Here is a 23,649-nt window from a genome sequence, read left to right on the forward strand (position 1 = left end):
TAGAAGAAAATGTAGTAAAAGAAGTGGAAGCAGAAAAAATAAGTAAAAGCAGAAGAACAAGAAGTAGAAGAAGAGGAAATAGCAGAAAACACACAGTAGTAAAAGTAGAAAAAGAAGGAGAATAAAGTGAAAGTATCTGTACAAGAACAAGAAATAGTGATAGAGAAAATGTAGTAAAAGAAGTGGAAGCAGAAAAAGAAGTAAAAGCAGAAGAACAAGAGGTAGAAGAAGAGGAAATAGCAGAAAAAAACAGTAGTAAAATATTAGTACAAGAAGTAAAAGTGTCTGTATAAAAACAAGAAATAGTGATAGAAGAAAATGTAGTAAAAGTAGGAATAGTAAAAGTAGAACAAGAAGTAGAAGAAAGTAAAAGTGTCTGTACAAGAACAAGAAAAAGTGATAGAATCAGAAAATGTAGTGAAAGAAGAAGTGGAAGCAGAGAAAGAAGTAAAAGCAGAAGAACAAGAGGTAGAAGAAGAGGAAATAGCAGAAAAGACAGTAGTAAAATTAGTACAAGTAAAAGTGTCTGTACAAGAACAAGAAATAGTGATAGAGGAAAATGTAGTAAAAGTAGGAATAGTAAAAGCAGAACAAGAAGTAGATGAAAGTGAAGGTATCTGTATAAGAACAAGACACGTCGGACATTTTGCTCGCAGGAGCTGGGGATTGAACCCTCAACCTTCTGATTGAGGGGCAACGACTCTACCAACTGAGCCATTAGCCTGAACATTACCAATAACTTTCAACATAAGTTAAACACATTGAATAAAAAACATTTAAAACATATATACATTATATCATTCTTCCCCCTCCTTCATCTCTCCATCCTCTCCCTCCACCTGCCCCTGCTTCCCCTTGTCCTCGCCCTCCTTCTTCCCCTCTTCTCCTATTTCTTTCCCTGCCGGAGCCACTTCTACCACCTCCCCCCCTTTAACTAAAATAACTACTGGAAATGGGAGGAATGTCATTTGTGGCCATAAAACCCCCCACTTCTCCTCTGAAATAAGGGGCATTTCCCCACTCTCCAAGAGAAGATGGAGCCACCCCGGCTTCCCTGGCACATCATCAGCCCCCAGGCAGTTGGCCTCCTGGCTGGTGCTGGCCTCCTGGTGGCAAGAAATAAACACAAGTTAAAACTGCCTTTTTCAAGACAGTCATTGGTGGAATTCCCAAATCCTCTGGAAAACAGCTAATTTGTGTCTCATGGCAAGCTATTAATCAAAACTTTAGTTGTTTTTTTTTAAATGACCGCTATCTCCAATGTTTTTAATTGTACACAAACCTAAAATAGTTGTTTATTTTTTGAATCTGCACTTTTGAAAAGTTTCCCTCAAATCTGACTAAAGTCAGCAAACACGCAGGTGAAATGAGACATCAGCAAAAATCAGAGGAGTGGAGTGTCTGTTAACTCCATTTCCTCCTCATAAAATCAAGAACTAGATCAGAGATTTAATAAAAACCTACCACTATGGCCGTGTATTGGGTCGAGTGGGATTTAGTCCCAAACCCAGATTCTCGTGATCTGAGGTGGGTGACCTCCACCCAGGCTCCAACTGCCACAGGGCATAGGGCTGCCTCCCTCCACAGACTGATGCCAACCCTGTGATTGTCCTTAAATAAATAGAACAACAGTATTGTGTTTTATGGGGCTTTGATCCAGTATGCATACATTTTAAGTAATGACAACCCATTTTAGATGTAAATCATTCCACAATGATAGGATAAATGAGTCACCTAAACAGGCTAAACATTCATATTCATATTGCAAAATAATTAAAGCATTTTTATCAAAAGTGCTGCTATATATAGCTGTCTGCATTCTCCTCCCTAATTTCCCTTTTACTCAAATCTTTGCACATGTTCTCTCAACCTCTGAAATGATGACTATGACTTCCATCAGTACATTACAGGTGCTTTTATTCTCTCTATTTCACTTCAATTCTGAAGCTGTCCGTGCTGCTAACAATAAATAATGGGAGGCTGAGAGTGACAGAGAGACACAGGGTCAATTGGAGACAGATTCAGAGCAGTTACTTAATATAATATATCTAACTTACTTGTTCCAGGACAATTTCTCTGATGGGGACCTTGTCCCTGCCCACGTTCCCTCGAATGGTGGACACCTGTATGGAAGAAATATTTTGTTGGTATTAAACATTTAACATGCAAGTATTAAAAAAAATCCTCTGTGTGTGTATGTGTGTGTGTGTGTGTGTGTGTGTGTGTGTGTGTATGTATGTTATACTGACCTCCACCAACATCCCCTTCAGGGTGAACAGCCCCGGCATCCCCCTGGCCTCTGCCCAAGCCTTTTCTGGGCTGAGCGGGTTCAATAGGAGCTGCCCCTGCTCCCTGAGGTCAACTCCCACCTCAACAGGAACACTCCTGAAAACTTGTGTCGCCGCTGTGAGGTTTATCCCATATGGTGGGGCTGTCCCATGAAGGGAATATCCCCGGAGGACGTAGCCCGAACCAATTAAAAATTTCAGGGTGCATGATTCAAATATTGTGACTTTTTTAACAGTCTCCCCGTCACTAATGATGACTGCCCTGTTTTTTTTATTTACTGAGGGGAAAACAACCCCTCCCTCAAATACCCATGAAAGGGTTTTCGTTATTTGTTTTTCTGAAATAAAAACAATGTGCAGGGGTGGGGGGTTAAAATTGGGATCATGGCGTTGGCCGCAGACAGCGTTTATCTTCATCTGCATGAGAATAAAGAAAAAAGAAATTTTGTTAAAAAACTTGAGAAAACGTTCGCTTTCAACATAAAAGTAGTAATCATTTATAAATTCATTTTAATTATCTACACTGTAAAAACTCTGACTATTAGATACTTAAAAAAAATTAAGGCAACAAAGTGACACGCAAATTTATTAATTAGATTTAAAGTTCTTCAACTTTAACTAAAAACCACATAATTATTTAACCAAATTGAAAACAAAAAAATGAGTACATGTTATTTTAAAAATGTGCTTAAATGTATTGTATTTAGTAATTTGATGTCAAAAGATGAGTTATATGGCAAAAAAGTTTTAAGTAAATCAAACATAATTTCTCCAAAAATTTTAATTTTACTTTTTTTTAATTACATATTTGGTGGAAATTAATTAAAATCTACTGAAAATACAGAGAAAACATATTAATATGTACTTAATATTTGGTATAAATGTATTTGAATTTACTAATTATTGAATCAAAACTAAGTTCTTTTTATGGATAATCTAAAAAAAAAAAATTAGGAATCACTTAATATAAACAATAAATTCAACACATTTATACAGCCTTTCCTAATTATTTTTATCTGGAATAATTGATGGAAATTATGATTCATTAAGTATCACATTGCTTTAAATCTATTAAATACATTTGATTGTCACTTTGTTGCCATACATTTTCTTAGCACAATCTACTCAATACTTTGGCTCTTTTGTAGTAAGCTTTACTTCATACTGCAACAAGATTACAGTGCATTAAAGGACAGTATAAACATGTACAAGTGCAAGTTTCTCTAAACAAGCTTATAAAACATTAGGAGCTACAAAAAAAGCTCTCAAACATGTGCACTTCAGGCAACAGGATCTTGTTCACAGTTTCTCGGCTCCCATCTATGTATTAACAGAAACCCGTTATTACTCAAAGATTCAAAAGCTCAAACATTTAACAACACTGCACAATAAACTGTCCATCACAAGCACTTACATTTTTAGAAGTACTTAGCATTTGAACAATATTTCTGAACTGCAAGTATGTATTCTTGTCTTTGTACTGTATGACATTTTGTGTACAACATATACACATCCTCAGGAAATTTGTTTCATCAACAAGTAACTGATCAGATTTTCATTGAGCAGCAAGCTTCAAAAAGGTCGGGTGAACAAGGAGTTACCTTGCATTTTGCTATAACTTGGCATACTAACAAATCTGGAACACCCATTTAAAACATTTGAAAGAAGAAACCTTTTTTCTTCAGGAGCAGTGGAATTACTGCATAACTTGAACATCTGAGCAACACCTGACAGAGACTTAACTAACATCCACCTCATTCTTCAATAGTCCCTTTCTTCAAGCTAACAGTTTATTCTTGAGGCTGGTAACTTTTGGGGACAGCTTTGAACTATCCAGCTCAAGAAGGAGTTTTTGAAAAACTTCAAATGTGTATCGAAGCTCCTTCGGATAGGCCAGATCCACTGCATACTGTATGTCAGCCCAACAAGCATGGAGCAGGCTCTGGGAAAGTTTTTCAAAGCAGTAAGAGCTTTGACACCATCAACCACAATTCCAATGTCTTCGGGGTCCTCTGAGACATTGGTCTTGATTCTGTAAATCTTCATGCTTTGTGCAGCCAGGTCCTGTGCCACGCTGTCTTCATCAGCATCCTGAAATTGCAAGAATATTGTATATATTAGACTTTACAGCCATAGACAAAGGTCACTATTATAAACTCATGTGGTCAAGCTAATGAACTCTAATAAGGGGGGAGTATTTTTATATTTAACGTTTTTGAATGCACCTAATGTCGGCATCTATGTGCTTGTGTGATCCCTGCCTGCATTTTTTCTTCAGGCAGCTGTGAACGCTCTCTACTCATTGAAAATGACTAAAGAAAGACGCTAGCACAGAGAAGGTTTGGTTGTTGTTTTACACCTACTCACTAATGGCTGCGTAATGAGCACATGCAGCTCAGTTTTTAGAGGAACTGCTCTTTCATTTTTCATATTGGAAAGTGGAGCCAATGCATAAGTCCAAAATCTGTAGAATTACCTGAACTCACACACAGCCTTAAAAAAAAAAAAAAAAGTTACATCAAGGTCTCTGAATAAATAATAACTTGCGTTAACATCGACAGCACTTGCATTTTTTTTAAGATGGACTTAACACTAGAAGCGCCAGCATACAGCACCCCCTACTGTCGCCGCGGCGGTATTTTTTACCGCAGCTTGAAAGTAGCCTACCTGAATATTAATGTGCCAGCCGCACGAAAGATTATGATTAGTTTTTATTTATGTACTTGACAGAAACGGGTTCTGACGACACTGCACATCCCAGCATACCAATTTGTCAAGTAATTAGAATAATGTATCAATGCTATCAAAATACATGTTGACCCTTTGGTTGCCGCAGCGATAGGCTATGTCGAGAGGAGAGAGTAAATGTAGAAAAGACAACCACACATTGTACAGGCTACACTATTTGTTAGGAAACTTAACATAACCATAGTGAAAGAAGGAGGCAACGAAAACAAGTACAAGAACTTGGGGGTTAGATAAATGAATTTATTAATTAATTAGCGAAGATGAACTAAATAGATTTGTTTGAACAACGTGAAAACAATTGATGTCGGTCAAAATAAACCTTTATAAACTTGAAATCACAACAATATTTACATATATTCTTTATGACCTGGAAATGTAGAATTTTAAATTTAATTTAAATGAACAAAGCCGAAAGGAATATATTTTCAATTTAGAACAAAGAGGAATTATGTCGAAACCATACTATATACACATATAATAACAATAAACATCCTATACATACATTCTTTATTACTCTAATAAACTGTTACTCTAATGAATTATTTATATATTTACATTACCTGCGCGTCACTAAATGTCTATTTACTGGCAATCTGCGCAGTAGGTGTCCACTTTGCGTGTGCACTTGCCACAGACAGGGCGCTTGCAATGTTTACATGTGGCCCATGTTTTATTTTGCAGGCAGCTGCTGTTAATTTGGCACTGCCTTCTTTTAGGCTCGGGCTGCACCTCTCTCACACGAGCATTGAGGCTGGGCTGCTTCACCTTGATGTGGTCCTCCCTCAGCTCCATGGCCAGCTGCCTGATAAAGGCCCTCCTCGCGATGGGTTTGCTGCTACATTTCTTATGCAGAATATGTGCATTGATGGCAGCCAGGTCCAAGATGTTATAAAGGACTGCCACTGGCCACTGGCCACCGGCGAGTACCCCCTTTGGTGGAGCACTGTTTGGCCATCTGGTCCAGAACGTCGACACCAACTTTCGTGTAGTTATAAAATACTACACTTTCCGGTTTTTTCTTTCTGTCCTTCCCACATTCGACATCCGGATGCATGGTGCTGAGGATGGCCACGTTCTTATTTGTTTTCCCCTGGTAAACTGTCAGCGTAGCCCCCTCCGCTTTCAGCACCTTTGTGGAAAACAGCTCCCCTCTGCCTTGCACAGATGGAGGAAGCTCCCGTCTGGTCTTATTCATGGTCCCCACTAGGCTGGTGTTCTTTGCACGCAGTTGTTTGGCAAGTGAGAGGGAGGTGAAAAAATTGTCAGTGGTGACATTTCTCCCCTTTCCCTCAAATGGCTGCACCAACTTCAACACCACACTCTCTCCTAAACGCTGGCCAGCAGGTCGGCTCTCATCTTTTCCCAGATAAGGGAAGCCATTGAGCATGTATTTGCTCTGCACGTCAGCCGCAAGCCAGAATTTGATCCCGAACTTGTCGGGTTTGTTCCCCATATACTGTGTGAAGCGGCACCGCGCTTTTGTGGGGAATAGCTGCTCGTCCACAGTGATGTGCGCACCAGGTTTGTAGCAGGCAATGCAGTTCTGCACAAATTTTTCCCACACCTCTGATATCAGGGCAAACTTGTCGCTAGAGAGACGTGAACGCCTGCTATCTTTTTTATCAAACCGTAGATAGCGCATGATTTCTCTGTAGCGGTTGCGGGGCATTGTTGAGCTAAAAAAGGGAATCCCCCAGGTCTCTGACCAAAAACTCTCCATACTGCTGTTCTTTCCGCTGTATGTCCCACGCACATATAGGAGCGCAATAAAAGCCCTCAGCTCCTCCACAGACACATTCCAGGTGTTGTCACCTTGCACCCTGTGCGCCTCTGCCACTGTGCAATCACGGATGTGGTGAAGCATTGAGTTGTCAAATAAACATAAAAAGGCACTGAGGGGATCATCAATGTTCCTTCTTGCGTGTGCAGTAGGGCCGCTATTTTCTGTAACAACATTTTGCGACTGACGTCTGCCTGGCTGTGCTCCAGGCTGAATGAGTTGCCATTGTGTCCCGTCTTTCGCCGTTTCCACAGTTGGAGGCGTCAGCCCTGCAAAAAAATCACGTCATATGTCTGTCATATCAATCAGAAAGTTATTTTGACTGAAATGAGCGTGTTGGTAGTATAATTTGTGGATGAGCGACCGTCGGCAGATTGCTTTTTGTGGATTAAAAAGAGACTAAAAAGACAGTTTAAACTGAACTTTCTGGCTCATAGTGTATATTTCGTTTTTTTGGGGACTTATAGTGTATTTTGGATTCATAAAAGGGTAAATTAAAGTTATATTTTTGACGTAATTAAAACTTTTCTTTCATGCAACGCACCGTGTAGATGGCAATTATGTCCGGGACTAATCCAATTAGCCCATAATTAAAAGAAGAATATATACATTTTGAGGTTTGGTTTTTTGCTGCTGCGAAAGGAAAAAGTAGCCTACCTGTTGCATCTAAAGAATGCGCTCTCACTTGTGGACTGATATGGAGACTGTGGTCTGCCATTCCTTGTGGCTGCTCTGTAAATCAAGAGGATTAATCAATATTAGGAACATAAAGTAGCCTACAAATAAAAGCAGGAATTCCCTGAATGAAATAAAATAGACTATGTATAATAATCCATGTTCTCACAATATAGTTGCCTAGATTTGCCACGAAGCAAATATAAAACATATTTTATTAGCCTATAGGCGTAGTATATTTTTAGAAACTAAAATAACCAACCTTGCACATCTTCCAGTCGTGGTGTTGGCGTTGCAGCTTGTAGGGCATGGGCAGCTGCTGCTGGTTGCTCTGTTGATTCAGACATTAATATTTCTAGTTAGAGAGGGCCAACAATCCTCTCAAAACAATGTCAACTCTTCTTTCAACTCTTTTGGCCTAATCATAAATGTTTATCACAACCAGAGAGCAAATGTAGCTTATGTGTAATAATGTGCTCCAGTCCGGAGGAGTGTCATATGGCTTATATGTTAATCTTTTCAGCTATGATTTTTAAATTTTCAGACTTAGAAAACAATATTGTTCTGCTGTTGCGGAAATCAATAGCTCAGAAAAAAAGTATGCCTACCTCGAGAGCGTCTCTCCTCTTGTCCTGGGGCAAGTCTCCGCTTTTTATGCGGTGGTGGTACTGGTCTGTACTCGTCTTCAGACTCGGTACTTGAACTGTCCTCTATCTCCCAGTCGCTCATCGAAACGTCTCCTCCATCTGAATTATCCTCTTCCAGATTTTGGAGAAGTTCTAAAGCCTGTTTGGCTGTCAGATTTCTTTTTTTTCTATCCATTTATCTTTTCTTCTATTCAATCTGCTTTCCTCTTATCCTTTGATTAGCTAAATTAGCTGATGTTATAGCTACTTGCCGATTCTGTTCTCTTCTCTTCTCTTCTTTTCTATTCTGTTCTTTTCTGTCCTTTTCTCTTCTCTGCTCTTCAAACTTATTATTTCTTATTTATACTAACTCTATTGTCTATTATATCTATGCTCTTATCTGCTATTCAGTTGTCTTCTAATCTATTCTTTTCCCTCAAAAAATGTACGCTCGTGCTTGAAAAGGATGTGCGCGAGGACGTGTTGCTAGGCAACGGTACATTAAAAACAAAGGGCGCGAAAAATAGGCTGCCGGTAAATTTGACCACTTCTGGCGCTAATGGGTATAAATGCTTCTAACTTTTTTGTCATTTATTCTACAAACCTGTAACAGCTCAAAACATCAATCAACACATATTTAGGTAAAGTCATGTGCCAGAGGATACATGTAATTTATTTGAAGAAAGTTACAGACATTTAAAAAATGGGAAAGGTAAATTAGACCGTTTGGCGCTCCTAGTGTTAAACTTACATCATATTCTTTCAGGAGCTGATCAGTAGATTCCCCTAGATAAGCCAACAAACAATGAATGACAGCCTCTCTACTCTCATCAATGGTGGGACTGCTGGGAACCTGAAATAAAAAACAACAAATCAACTTTATGACTTAATATCATCATTTAACCTTAAAACTCTTTACACTGCATTTTTATAACAGGTTAATAGTTTGTTAGCTGGCTAACTGGCATAGAATTTATCTACTTAATCTAGTATAAGACAACAATGCATTATTATAAAATAACACATGGAGGGAGTCAGACGTTCTGGCTAGAGATTTCCTTTACAGCAGCATGAGTCTGCTCACGTTCAGCATGTAAAGCAGTCAGTTCTCTGTGTGATCTGGTGACAGGCTGAACATGTGTGATATCAGACCTTTTTGTTATCATTATTCACAGTTAAAGAGTGTTTGAGGATACCTTGAGTAGGATGGACTTTAACTTCAAACCCATACTTCCGCCCTTGGAGTGGAAGATTTTCAGCAGTCTGGGAGTGTATTCATCAAGCTTGAACATGAACTGGGATTCAAGGCTGACCATCGTGATCCTTAGAAACTCATCATGAAGCTTAGAGACAAACAAGAAATCAGTTTTAAACCCTAAAGTATTTGAAATGTAAATATTGTTCTAACAATCCTCTATACAACATGAAATCACCAATGTTATCATTATATGTATGATTTGTATTTAAACTTGTAACAGAAAAAATAATTTCTTAATAGCATCTACATGTAACTCACATGAGATGGCTCAAAAAGAGCTGGCCATCTGTCTTTAATGTCTTCAATGCATGGTGAATGGTTGATGATTTCATTTCTTCTGTGGGCAAATGTCTTTGCCATTTTTTCTTTTATTATCTTGTTGTTGTCCCTCTTCATGACTTCACTGAGCAACTGAATCCTCTCTTGTTCTAGACTGTTTTCATCCTCACCTGCTGGGTAAGGAGGGAGGTAGTTGATCTCAGCCTTTCGAGGCTTCTTCACATTTTTAGCTGACCTCTGGTCAGCAGAGCTCTTGCGTTTCAGTGCATTGCATAAAACCTTGGGAACACCAAAGCCACGAAGTTTGGTGTGATAATTGGCCATCTTGTATTTTATGCTTTGTTGCCAGCCGTAGAATCCAGAGTATGAGCCAGGTTCCTTGAGACATGGAAATTTTGCGACAAGAGCTTCTGCAACATCACTTATTTGAGCACTGGATGGATAGGCAGTATATGCGTATATAGTTTCAGCAAGCTTCTCAAGTACATCTGCCTTGATTTTTGAGGGAGTCAGGAGAGTGCCACTCTTCTTGAATTCTTCTGTTGCTCTTGCAATGTACATTTCAGTTTCATAAGCAAACTGGGGAATGGGAAACGTTTTTGGCCACGGCTGACTTCGTTCTGTGTTACTTTGCCTCTGCAAAATGAGAGTGTCCTGTGATGAACCCGATCCAGTAACTGCTATAAATATGCTATAAATATAAGTGTATACAGAGGATTAAATATACAGGTTAAGGTGCAGAGAAAATGAATACACTAATGTACAGATAATATACAGAATATGTACATATTGTACAGATCAATAACTTACAGTGGCGATATGGACATACTATAATACAATAATGTGTGTGTGACAAGGAGGAGTGGTGGGGGATGATGGATGTGAGGTGATATGCAGGGGGGGGGGGGGGGGGGGGGTCAGGAGGGGGCAGAGTTCGAGAGAGGGGCGGAGTTTGAGAGAGAGACAGAGTTCAGAGTTTGGGGGGTGGAGTTCAGTAGGGAGACAGCTCTGGGGAAAAAGCTGTTCCTCAGTCTGCTGGTTCTGGTCCGGAGGCTTCTGAAGCGCCTACCGGAGGGCAAAAGGGTAAACAGTCTGTGGGCAGGGTGGGAGGAGTCTTTAAGGATGCCGTGAGCTCGCCGCAGACCGCGTTTCCTCTGGACATCCTCAATGGCAGGAAGTGGACACCTTGTGATGCGCTGTGCTGTTTTAACCACCCGCTGTAGCGCCTTACGGTCCGTGACAGAGCAGTTTCCGTACCAGACTGTGACACTGCTGGTTAGGATGCTCTCAATCACACAGCGGTAGAAGTTCCTCAGTACAGCTGAAGACAGGTGGTGTCTCTTCAGTGTCCTCAGGAAAAAGAGGCGTTGATGAGCCTTCTTCACTAGACTGGAGGTGTTAGTGGACCAGGATAGGTCCTCAGTGATGTGGGTCCCCAGGAACTTGAAGCTGGCGACACGTTCAACAGCCATCCCGTTGATGTGAATGGGGTTGAGCGTGCTTCCCTTTTCTCTCCTGAAGTCCACGATGAGCTCCTTCGTCTTGCTGGTGTTGAGAAGCAGGTTGTTGTCAGCGCACCAGGTGGCCAGATGCTGTACCTCCTCCCTGTAGGCTGTATCATCGTTGTTGCTGATGAGGCCAATCACCGCTGTATCGTCCGCAAACTTGATGATGGTGTTGGATCCATGTACAGGTCTGCAGTCGTGGGTGAAGAGGGAGTAGAGGAATGGGCTCAGCACACAGCCCTGTGGTACGCCTGTGTTGAGTGTGATGGTGGAGGAGCAGGTGTGTCCTGACCTAACATACTGGGGTCTGTTGGTCAGAAAGTCCATTATCCAGTGACGGAGGGAGGTGTTGAAGCCCAGGTCTCCAAGTTTAGTGTTCAACTTGGAGGGGATGACAGTGTTGAATGCTGAGCTGAAATCAACAAACAGCATTCGTGCGTATGTGTCGTTATTGTCCAGATGTGTGAGCACAGAGTGCAGCGCAGTGGAGACTGCATCCTCTGTACTCCTATTGCTGCGGTAGGCAAACTGGTATGGGTCCAGTGTGGGTGGGAGGCAGATTTTAAGGTGTGCTAGGACCAGTCGCTCAAAGCACTTCATAATGATGGGTGTGAGTGCTACAGGGCGGTAGTCATTCAGGCCTGTCGGGCTGGAGTGTTTCGGCACAGGGACAATGGAGGTGGCTTTGAAGCATGCTGGCACAGCTGCTTGGGCGAGGGACAGGTTGAAGATGTCCGTAAAGACCCCAGTGAGCTGCTCCGCACATACTCTAAGCCCACGCCCAGGGGTGCTGTCTGGACCAGCAGCCTTTCGGACGTTGATCCGGCTCAGTGCAGCGTGGACGTCTGTGGTGGTGAATGAGAGGGGCTGATTGTCTGCAGGAGGTCTGGTTGTGGTCTGCGTCTCCTTGTTGTCTCTATCGAAACGAGCATAAAAGTGATTTAGCTCGTTCAGGAAGGAGACATCTGTGGTCATCGGGGTGGAGTTGCTGGGTTTATAGTCACTGATGGCCTGGATGCCCTGCCACATGCGTCTGGGGTCGGAGTTGGAGAAGTGGTCCTCTACCTTCAGCTTGTAGCAGTGCTTGGCCTTGATGATGCCCCTCCTCAGGTTTGCCCTGGACACGCTGTAGGCCATTGCATCACCTGACCTAAAGGCGGTGTTGCGGGCCTTCAGCAGGAGACGCACCTCCTTGTTCATCCATGGCTTCTGGTTTGGGTACGTGGTGATCTGCTTCCATGTTGTCACACTGTCGATGGTGGTGTTGATATAATCCAGCACAGAAGAAGTGTAGGTGTCAATGTCTGTGTGAGAGCCCGAGGTGGCCTGAGAGGCAAACATACTCCAGTCTGTGTGGTGGAACTTGTCCTGAAGTACAGAGTCTGTCCCCGCTGGCCACACTTTAATTGTTGTCACTGATGGCTTCACACGTTGGATGAGTGGGGAGTACTTGGGGATGAGGAACAAAGAAAGGTGGTCTGACTGTCCCAGGTGGGGGAGGGGGGTCGTGGTGTAGGCTCCTGCAATGTTCGTGTAAACATGGTCCAGAGTTTTGTTTCCTCTTGTATTGCAGGAAACATGCTGGTGAAATTTAGGGAGCACTGTCTTTAAGTTTGAGTGATTAAAATCACCTGCAACTATAAGTGCAGCCTCCGGGTGAGCAGTCTGTTGTTTACTGATGGCTGTGTTAAGTTCCTTCATAGCAGCTTTTGCATCTGCATCGGGGGGGATTTAAGCTGCAGTTACAATAGTGGAGCTGAGTTCCCTTGGCTGATAGAAAGGTCTACATTTAATCATGAGAAACTCAATGTTAACTGAGCAGTGTCTCCCAATAATGACAGAGTCTGTACACCAAGTTTTGTTGATATAAATGCACAGTCCTCCTCCTCTGGTCTTACCGGAGTCCTCTGCTGTTCTGTCTGCCCGGAGTGTGTGGCGACTGGCTAGCTTGATAGCATCGTCCGGTACTCCATTGTTTAGCCATGTTTCTGTGAAGATCATGACATTACAGTCCATAAGTCTCTTGCTGTGCATGATGCGAAGTCGTAACTCGTCCATCTTGTTCATCAAAGACCGCACATTAGCGAGGAAAATGCTGGGTAACGGGAGACGGTGCGGTGTTTGCTTTAGCTTAGCCCTTATACCTCCGCGCTTCCCCCGCCTTTGTTTACGGTCTCGACGCCGCCTGCGAGCACTTCCGCCCGGCCGGGTGGAGTGCGTAGCCTCGGGTGTTTTGGCGATCTCGGGGATGAGTCGAAGATTGTTGATTGGATCGTCAGGGAGATGTATTCCAATATCCAAAAGTTCCTGTCTGGTGTAGGATGTTAAGGCGAGGCTGTTCCGTACGAACAAGCCCGAAATTAACAGGATAATTACTGCAAAATTGCAAATCTGAGAGAGACACTGGGCCTCGCGATGCGCTCGCGCCGCCATCTTGGTCTTGGTCTAATCTCAATGCTTACAAAATCATTCATTTAACATTTGTCAAGCTATTCTAAACTCTATAAAATGTACACAGACCTCCATCATATATGCTGTATATATATATTCATATATGCTCATCAATTGCATGTGCTTGAATTGTGGTAAAGACAAAACTGACATCAATTATGCAGCCCTACTATACATTTGCTGTTAAAATTATTTGTCTGTTTTTTATTGTCAAAAACAAAATAACTATTGAAACAAAATATGTAATTACCTAAAAGGAACAGCAGATGTGACGTTTGAGTGTGACCAAGCGTTTTCCACCCACAATGTATGTAGGCAAGGGGTACACATCACCAAGTTGCTGATGCTCCAACAGAGCTATTTTTCCAGTGTCCTCCAGTTGAAAAGATCTTAGATGCTCTTCATACCAAGCAGCAAGTAACTTTACGATAAAATGCACACAGTTGTCCAAAATTACTATCTGACTAATCTCTGCAAAGTCAGGAAGTCCACCAGTGGAGCCAAAAGACAAGGTCATCCCAACACCATACTTAGTTCCATGGTAGGTGATGGTGTTTGCCATCTGTACAGTAGGATTTCTCTCTTAAAGCTTCTTGTAAGTCTGAATGTAGCACATCCAGAGGCACCTCAGATATTGTTGTAACACACAGTGGCTGTTGTCCATCATCTGTGTTCATCTGGTATGCCGTCATCATTTGGTGTCTCGTTGAAAGGGTCAGCAATACATTCTTGAAGTTCTTGGTGTGCCTCACAACTTGCTTAAAAAAGCTGTGTTTAGCTTCAAAGCGCATTGTCCATACACCAACCAAAGGCCCATAGTGTTCAATCATTGCAGGGTACTGTTCCAGAAAGTGGTGTTTGGGTGTCAGCTTCACGTCAGGAAAAGCTTGTAAGAATCTGTCACGATGTTCAGATATTTTGAAGTCCAGGTATGCAATGGTCTCTACTGTGTGAACTGGTGCAACAGCCAATTCAACGATGTCTTTTAACCATTAAAAGAACCTGCCAGGCAGAATCACCTTCTGGTACCCTTGAACCGATAATAAGCGGCAAAAGCCTTACTAAAGCCCAGTTTTCATGGGCATTTCCCCCTATAGTTCTTCTTTTGGTGTGGTTCTGGGGAATTGCTTGAGGGCTGTTAGCTTTGTCAGTGCCCTTATAAGGAAAACGTGTTATTAACTCGTTTAGTACAGTAAAATTAAAGTACTTCCTTTTGGTTAAGGCCTGAATTAACAATGCCAGTTCTCTGGGCACTATACCTTCAGAAAGGTCATGTAGTACATCTGGTGGATAGCCAGAGACAAAGTGAAAATGACTCAATTTTTCAGTCAATGGGCATGGTTGTTTTACACCAAAGCAATGTGTTAAATCAGGATTGTCACTCAAAGCTTGCAAATGCAAACTATGGTCTGTCTGTGTCCGAGCTGGAAATACTCCAGTACGCACTTCTTGGTTTTGGTATTCTGAAGAATGTCCAAGACAAAATCTACAGAAGTATGGCCCTGTGAAACTTTCAACTAGTCCACTTACTGAATGTGCACCTAGATTATCAGCCACAACACAAAGTACAGTCCCTTTAATCTTTTTTCCCACACAGGAAATGTAAACACCCTCCTGTTCTAGAGTGGCAAGATCTGCCAAGAGCGGTTCTAAAACTGCTTTGTATTGAAACTGTTTGACATCAACAGCTTTGCAGAGTAAAGCTAGGTGAATTGAGTGCAATGCAGACCGCAACTTAGAAGGCACATTTGCCAAAACCCAATAAACTGCAGTTACTTTGTGTTTTTTCCTCGAGGTTCCTAGTGGGTTACACACTTCAAAGTCATCAATATAAAGGATTATAGAGAGTCTGCTTTCCTCTGATGCAAAGAAGTCATTTTCCTTGTAAATTTTACCATCAAAGATGGACTCAACGTATCCAGTTCTGTTCAAATGTCTTGACAATAGTCCCTCTGCAATGTCTTTGTTCTTCAAGACTTCATGCAAAGTCTCAAGGATAGGCACATATTGAAATGTCTTGTTTCTCAGGGGATCAAGAATATATTCAACAGGATCAACACTCCTGAAATGCTCCTTAAAATATCTTCTCTTGAAAGCGGTACCAAGTGGACCAGCAGCTCCAAGTGCTGTACTAATTGGATGTGACTTGCACAACTGTTCTGCCAATTCAGTTATAATGGCCTGGTCAACAGTACATTTATTTGAATTTAATGTTGACTCAATGATATCTCTCACAGCACACACAGTTGCTGAAGATGAAATGAAATGAAGGTCTTCAACCAGAGCATCAATGCATTTCACTGAGGCATTATGGATGCTTTCTAACTAAAGCAGAAGTAGGCCAATTCTTTGAAGAACTATAAACGACGAACATTCCTGACCACAAGCTAAGCTGGTGTCCTCACTATCATTAGACTCTTGGAGAGCAGACTCCAACTCCACACTCTGACCTCCGTGCACGTCTTCCTTGAAATCACTCAAAGAACAGGACTTGTGTTGCCTGCTCTTGTGTTTCAAAAATGTATCGTAGATGTTTGTCCTAAAGTTGCATCCTTTAAAAACACAAAAAACAGTTTCATGGCTCTTCAGATGGCTTCCAAGATGCTGATAGTAGTCCTTTTCTGTAGAAGACCAAGCTTTGCAAACTAAACAGTTAAAAACAGCTGGCTGTTGACAGTCTTCGGCTGCATGGTATCGTGACAAATGTGTGCGAAGGGCACTCTGCGTTTTAAATGAACAAGGGCATCCTTCATACAGGCATGGCTGGCATTTTCCACGACCAAATGTTGCGTGATGTAGTCTGTAATGCTTTAGTAGATTCCCCTTTGTGGTGCACAAAGACTTGCAGATCTTACACTTCCATCCCATAGATCCAAAAACTCTGATGAGAAAAACTCATTTTATTGACCATGTGAAAAATGATTTGCCAATAATACCAATATATCTAATAATTAATATACATCTTAACATTTTGAAAGATAAATGAAGCTTAGCGAAAGTTCAGTAAGGAAGACTTTAAGTGATCCACAATCAGGTTTCTCAGTCACTCTTTTCACGCTGTCATTTTCAAGCTGTCAGTCTGGGCCGTCCGTGGGTTAATCAGCTGTTCTGTCACCGGACCTCATCTAACCAATGGCGCAGCGTTCCTCCTTCGTTTTCAGCCTATCATCGTTCAGCTCTCCTTTTAAATATGATCCTTTTTCTTCCCTAGTTCTTTCAAGCTGGCTTCGTGCGCTCGTAACGGGTAATTTCATCCCATTTGATGCAAGATCAGTAGGTAACGTACCTTTCTGGGGACTTTCAGCTGCAGTCTCATCGCGCATCAACCTCATACTCCGTGGCTATTTCCATGCAATCAACCCACTCAAGCAGCTAGCCGGCAAACAAGAACGCAGCAGCTTCTCACTGGTAGGAAGTCGTCCTCAACCTGCAGGTATTCTTCAGGTGGGACGCAGCTCTCGTGTTTTCAAATCCGGATAATATTACTCATCCACCGGCTAATTCCCGGTAAGATCGTAAGATTAAAGTCGATCATATGATGTTGTTCTGTTATCTTAAATCAGAATAAACACGCACTGCTCTTTGAAAAAATGCTAAAGTCATCCAGCATGGCTATTTCTTGTTTACAATGTTTCATGTAAATGGGATTCACGAACTACCGGAAATAGAGTATCGTCCTTTCAAAATAAAACCGGAAATGAACTTCAATCACTATAGTTCATTTAATTTCATATTAAAGCATAGAAAAAATATTAATCCCATGTAAAAATCTCGGTTCACTCATCATTTAAAGTAGTAAAAAAGCATTATTCAGGTCATTAATTTCAAATAGGTGAAGCAACTGCTGCAGCAATGTAAGGCTTGTCTCCACAATTGAGCCATTCAGGTTTCTGCAGTTACCTCCGTATGTCCTGAAATAACTGATACCATTAAAACTCAAAGATCTCGACAACTCATGGCAAGCCAATGCAAATACCTGGTGGTCGGAGGTTACTGAATTTCACAATTGCAAAAAAAAAAATCCAAAAAAAAAAAAAAAATCTAGTAATAATATCGTGGAAATTTAGGCTCTGTGTAAAATTACAACTACAGTGGCACGTAAGTATCAAGTGGTTGTTAGCTTAAAAGTTTAACCAAAAAAGTCATTTTCCCTTGTGTCCAAAGGTTTAATATTCGTTATTTTCTTTCACAGTGAATTACAACAAAAGTTGTGGTTGCTATCTCCTCTAAAGGAGGGCATGAAAGAAAAAAAAAAAACCCCGGCATCAAGTTACTCAGTTACATAAACCAAATTATTCTGAAATAATTAACGCAAGCTGTTTCTGCTTGCAACACAAGCAAACCGGTTTAGCAAATTCTAAATCAAGAATCGCATCTCAGAGCAAGCAATCTTGTCGGCAACTCATCTCAACACAAGCAATCTTCATGCTGGAAACGCATTTCACAGGCATATCTCTTTCGGCGGCAAATGATATTTACAGGGCATAGAGGACTCTGTTGGAAAAGATGTTCTAATCCATTGCACTATTCAAGCTATTTCATTCAGAATAGAAAACAAGCAATTCAGCATTTTCCTCTCCTGTGCGTCCAGAATCAACTTCTATCATCGAGCGCAAAGTTCTCTTAAACCTTGTCTAACCCAAATACCTGGTGGCAGTGGTCTTCAGAATTCTACCATTTTTTTTGCTTTTGAAAACTTTGTTATTTCTTGTTTTAATCAAATATTCTGAAGTTAGAATATTTTTTACTGCTCACTTAAATACAAGGAGGATCTTAAGTATCAAATATTTAGTGGTTTAATTATTTCTAACCATGTTGTTTTTCTTTTTTCTGTCATAAAAGGTCTCATTTTGCTTATTAATCTTTGCAGTGAATCACTATAAATTGGGTTTCATCTACGTCAGTGGTGTCCAAACTTTTTTTCTTGCGGGCCAAAATTGTCGTGTTAGAATCACTCACGGGCCACAGGGTTTTTTTGTTTGTTTTTTTTAAATATTGGAAGGAACTTTTAGTATTTTGACCACTTCAAAAGATAATGTAAATACACAATAACTAATTGCAGTGGGAAACTGTTGTGTTTTTTTGGAAAGAATAGTCAGGCTTTTACAGGTCTCCCTCGCTAACATGAAAAAGAAAAAAAAGAACGAAATATGCCATCTGATGAGGCCTGGGGCCAAAATCTTCTGATTCTTTGAACAAAGTCAAGGGCCACAAAAAATCCACTCAAGGGCCACAAATGGCCCCCGGGCCGCACTTTGGACACCCCTGATCTACGTCAAAGGAAAGCATGGCAGGCCCTTAAAACGAGCAGCCGCATCTAGTCCTCCGCAAATTCAATAGCGTTAACAAAGCATCAGTCACAGCCATATCGTTGGTAAATCATCATCATCAGCCATATCGTTGGCAAATCACCTTTCACAAGTATATTTATGTGGTATCGCTTATTTAATGGGTAAAGTGGTCTCTGTGTAAAATCTCTCACAAGCATAATCTCAATGCTCGGCTCACAGGTGTAATTCTTCTGTGGCAAAGCATCTTTAAATGGGCATAGTGGATTTTGTCTGAAATCTCAACGCTAGATATCTTCCAATTGGCAAAAATATCATTATCAGATCAAATGTTTAATCGCGTAGGGTGGCTGGGCGCACCCTTAGAGATAGGGTGAGGAGCTCGGTCCCATGGAGGAGCTTGGAGTAGAGCCGCTAGTCCTTCACATTGAGAGGAGTCAGTTGAGGTGGTTCGGGCATCTGGTCCGAAAGCCCCCTGGACGCCTCCCTAGGGAGGTGTTCCGGGCATGTCCCTCCCGGAGGAGGCCTCGGGGTAGACCCAGGACATGCTGGAGAGACTATGTCTCTGGGCTGGCGTGGGAATGCCTCGGGGTCCCACCGGAAGAGCTGGAGGAGGTTTCTGGGGTGAGGAAAGTCTTGGCGTCTCTGCTTAGACTGCTGACCCACGACCCGGCCCGGATAAGAGGCAGAAAATGGATGGATGTTTAGTGTTTTAACTATTTCTAACTTACTGTTGCGTTTTCTGTTTCTGTCATAAAAGGTTTAATTTTGCTGTTATTTGTCTTTGCAGTGATTCACTATAAGCTGGGGTTACATCTACGTTCAAGGAAGGCATGGCAATCCCTTAAACCATCAGCAGCATCAAGTCCTCCGCAAATTCAATGCATCAGTCACAGCCTTATTGTTAACAAAGCATCAGTCACAGCGATAGTATTGGCAAAGCATCAGTCACAGCCATATAGTTGGCAACAAATCATTATCAGCCATATCGGCGGCAAATCTCCTTTCACAAGTATATTACGTGGTATAGCCTATTTAATGGGTATAGAGGTCTCCGTAGTAACATCTTTCACAAGCATAATCTCAATGCTTGGCTCACTGGTGTAATTCCTGTGTCAAGCATCTTTAAATGGGCATAGTGGATTCTGTTGGAAATCTCAATGCTAGATATTTTCATTGGCAAATCATCTTTATCAGATCAAATGTTGAGGGGCTTAACTATTTCTAACCAACCGTTGCGTTTTCTTTTTTCTGTCATAAAAGGTCTAATTTTGCTGTTATTTATCTTTGCAGTGAATCACTAGAAGCTGGGGCATCATCAGTCACAGCCATAACGTTGGCAACAGCATCAGTCACAGCCATAACGTTGCAGCATCAGTCACAGCCATAACGTTGGCAACAGCATCAGTCACAGCCATAACGTTGGCATCAGCATCAGTCACAGCCATAACGTTGCAGCATCAGTCACAGCCATAACGTTGGCATCAGCATCAGTCACAGCCATAACGTTGGCATCAGCATCAGTCACAGCCATAACGTTGGCATCAGCATCAGTCACAGCCATAACGTTGGCATCAGCATCAGTCACAGCCATAACGTTGGCATCAGTCGCATCAGTCACAGCCATAACGTTGGCAACAGCATCAGTCACATCAGCATCAGTCACATCAGCATCAGTCACAGCCATAACATTGGCATCAGCATCAGTCACATCAGTCACAGCCATAACATTGGCATCAGCATCAGTCACAGCCATAACGTTGGCAACAGCATCAGTCACATCAGCATCAGTCACATCAGTCACAGCCATAACGTTGGCATCAGCATCAGTCACTGCCATAACGTTATCATCATCAGTCACAGCCATAACGTTGGTATCAGCATCATCAGTCACAGCCATAACGTTGGCATCAGCATCAGTCACATCAGTCACTGCCATAACGTTATCATCATCAGTCACAGCCATAACGTTGGCATCAGCATCATCAATCACAGCCATAACGTTGGCATCAGCATCATCAGTCACGGCCATAACGTTGGTATCAGCATCATCAGTCACGGCCATAACGTTGGCATCAGCATCATCAGTCACGGCCATAACGTTGGCATCAGCATCAGTCACGGCCATAACGTTGGCATCAGCATCAGTCACAGCCATAACCTTGGCAAATCATCCCAATGAAAGCAAAATGGTAAGCAGCCTTTCAATAATCACAATTATTACAAGCATTCTCTCGTCCAGTAACTCATAATTCACGGAGAGTAACTGTTCAGCTGATAATGTTCTTCTGCACAAGTAAAAGGGTTTAGCTGTTTAAATTATTGTCTTTTTCTTTTACAGGCAGAAGCCAAGGAATCATGTTTAGGCTCATTCGGTGGAATAATTTTTAATTGCAGCGCGCGGTTCGTTGCCAGAGGGCATTTATGCAAAAGCTTGTTTTAACTGTCATGTTTCATTCACTCAGCAGATTAAGCCAATTATTTCATTTGACAGATTCATCATGATCAGTAAGTAAAACTTTTCTTTTGGGGGACTCTATGGGCTGTGCTACTTTAAGGGGTCTGCCCCTTTTCTTTTGGGGGATCTATCCTAATGACGAGCAGGACTTCATCACTAAATCGCATCTTCCACCCATAGAGTCCAAGCGCCAAAACATTCTGTCAAATCTCATTCTGTCAATCTCTTTTTCACTGTAATAAATTCATTCTTAATATCACTTGTCTCTCCTGATTGAAATGAAGCTTAGCGAAAGTTCAGTAAGGAAGACTTTAAGTGATCCACAATCAGGTTTCTCAGTCACTCTTTTCACGCTGTCATTTTCGAGCTGTCAGTCTGGGCCGTCCGTGGGTTAATCAGCTGTTCTGTCACCGGACCTCATCTAACCAATGGTGCAGCGTTCCTCCTTCGTTTTCAGCCTATCATCGTTCAGCTCTCCTTTTAAATATGATCCTTTTTCTTCCCTAGTTCTTTCAAGCTGGCTTCGTGCACCCCTCCACCTCCCCATCACCGCCATCTTCAGAAGCAGAGTCAACTCCCATCAATTCTTCTCCAACTCGGTCTCATCAAATCATCAGTCCTCCACCACCAGGGTCTGGACTCCATGGGGGGATCTATCCTAATGACGAGCAGGACTTCATCACTAAATCGCATCTTCCACCCCATAGAGTCCAAGCGCCAAAACATTCTGTCAAATCTCATTCTGTCAATCTCTTTTTCACTGTAATAAATTAATTCTTAATATCACTTGTCTCTCCTGATTGAACTGAAATCAGTTCCTGTTACAGGACAAACAGGAACTGTCTGATAATTCAAGTCCTACTAAGAAAAAATGCAAATGGTCTGCAAAACTTAAACATTCCACTGCAAAGAACAGAACTGCCAGACTTCCAAAAGGATTAATTGGATCAAAATGCACAGCTTTAGTCAATATAGCTGGTGTAGATTGCAATTGCCTTTTAGATACAGGTTCACAGGTTACTACGGTTCCTACGTCTTTCTATAACCTGAATCTGTCTGATCAACAGATCAAACCTCTTGATGATTTGTTAGAAGTTGAAGGGGCAGCTGGACAGTGTGTTCCCTATTTGGGTTATGTCGAATTGAATGTAACATTTTCCAATGATTTTCTTGGTGCTGACTTTGACATTCCAACACTTGCTCTTGTTGTTCCTGATGTACGACCAGAGAGTCCTTCTCAGGTTCTTATCGGAACTAACACTCTTTTTTTTTTTTTTTTTTTTGGCCTTTTGCCTTTAATGATAGAGGGAGGAAAGTGGATAGAGTCGGAAAGGGGGGAGAGAGTGGGGAGAGACATGCGGGAAATGGGCCACAGGCCGGACGCGAACCCGGGCCGCCCGCGCGCGAGGACTGAGCCTCAATACGTGGGGTCGCGCGCACTGCCGCTGCGCCACCGGCGACCCCGGAACTAACACTCTTGATGTCCTGTACAGTCATTACATCAACAGTAACACACCTCATCAACCGACTCTTTTCGGGTACAAAGCATTGATCAAGACACTTGAGTTGCGTCATCGACAAATTCAAGATGGAACAGTGGGAATAGTGAGGATGTTGAGCAAAACTCCAACTCTCATTCCTGCTGGCCACAGCATGATTCTTGAGGGTTCAGCTAAGGTTCAGCCTTTTGCAGCAGATCGCTGGGCGGTGGTAGAACATCCTACCCAATCTTCTTTGCCTGGTGGTCTGTGTGTTAAAAGTTGCCTGGTTACGCTTCCTTCAAAAGCACCCTACAAAGTACCTGTAGTGGTCATGAATGAATCCGATCAAGATGTCTTTATTCCTTCTCTTTGTGTCATTGCAGAACTTGGTGCTTTTCATAGCATTATTTCACAGCACACTGTGAAAGCTTCCACCGATGATGATGACAGACAGAAGTCTGATTTTAAAATCAACTTTGGTGATTCTTCCATTCCAGCCGAGGGGAAAGAACGAATTACAGACAAGCTTCTTCAAATGCCGGAAGTGTTTTCACAGCATGACTTAGACTAAACTAAACTGGATAGTACACAGAAACACAAAAAGTGTGTTTGCTATCTGGAACTACATGCTGTCCCAAGGTGGAGTGGACGACAGTATCCTGAAGCATCTTTGTTGTCTGTCTTAGCCTCTTTGGTTTTCGCTGAGTTATATCAATGTTACTTTGTTGACATAACTCAAGTGTTTCACTCCACATTTCCTCAAAAGAGGCTTGACTACGGTACTGGACCAGTGTCTCTTTAAGTGCTTTAAT

At 41.9% G+C, this 23,649-nt stretch overlaps 2 protein-coding genes across 3 annotated transcripts; both read right to left on the reverse strand.

Moving 5' to 3' along the window:
* Positions 1 to 797: 797 nt before the first annotated feature.
* LOC306827183 (uncharacterized protein) lies at positions 798 to 2,781 on the reverse strand (the record flags this gene model as incomplete). The annotated part of the gene is made up of 4 exons (XM_079348852.1): positions 2,250 to 2,781; positions 2,058 to 2,123; positions 1,465 to 1,611; positions 798 to 1,106 (listed from the first exon to the last, which is right to left on the reverse strand). The coding sequence occupies exons 1-4, from the start codon at positions 2,709 to 2,711 to the stop codon at positions 798 to 800; spliced, it is 984 nt and encodes a 327-aa protein (XP_079204978.1). The 5' UTR covers positions 2,712 to 2,781.
* Positions 2,782 to 3,594: 813 nt separating this feature from the next.
* Positions 3,595 to 10,322, reverse strand: LOC306826258 (uncharacterized protein). Of its 2 annotated transcripts, none has more exons than XM_079347458.1 (4): positions 9,634 to 10,322; positions 9,314 to 9,460; positions 8,869 to 8,970; positions 3,595 to 4,379 (listed from the first exon to the last, which is right to left on the reverse strand). In XM_079347458.1, exons 1-4 carry the CDS (start codon positions 10,213 to 10,215, stop codon positions 4,071 to 4,073), a joined length of 1,140 nt encoding a protein of 379 aa, XP_079203584.1. In that variant the 5' UTR covers positions 10,216 to 10,322; the 3' UTR covers positions 3,595 to 4,070. The 2 variants fall into 2 exon arrangements, with proteins under 2 accessions (XP_079203584.1, XP_079203585.1); XM_079347459.1 differs by having other exon boundaries at positions 3,595 to 4,781.
* Between the last annotated feature and the right edge of the window lie 13,327 nt (positions 10,323 to 23,649).

Source organism: Symphodus melops (genome assembly GCF_947650265.1).
Source record: "Symphodus melops genome assembly, chromosome: 7".
Lineage (NCBI taxonomy): Eukaryota > Metazoa > Chordata > Actinopteri > Labriformes > Labridae > Symphodus > Symphodus melops.

Coding starts and splice junctions, on each gene's coding strand:
- LOC306826258 (XM_079347458.1), bottom strand. CDS start 10,215: ATGTACATTGCAAGAGCAACAGAAGAATTCAAGAAGAGTGGCACTCTC. Junction 8,971..9,313: donor TAAAGTCCATCCTACTCAAG/GTATCCTCAAAC, acceptor TTTTTATTTCAG/GTTCCCAGCAGTCCCACCAT. Junction 4,380..8,868: donor AGCTCCTGAAAGAATATGAT/GTAAGTTTAACA, acceptor TTGCAATTTCAG/GATGCTGATGAAGACAGCGT.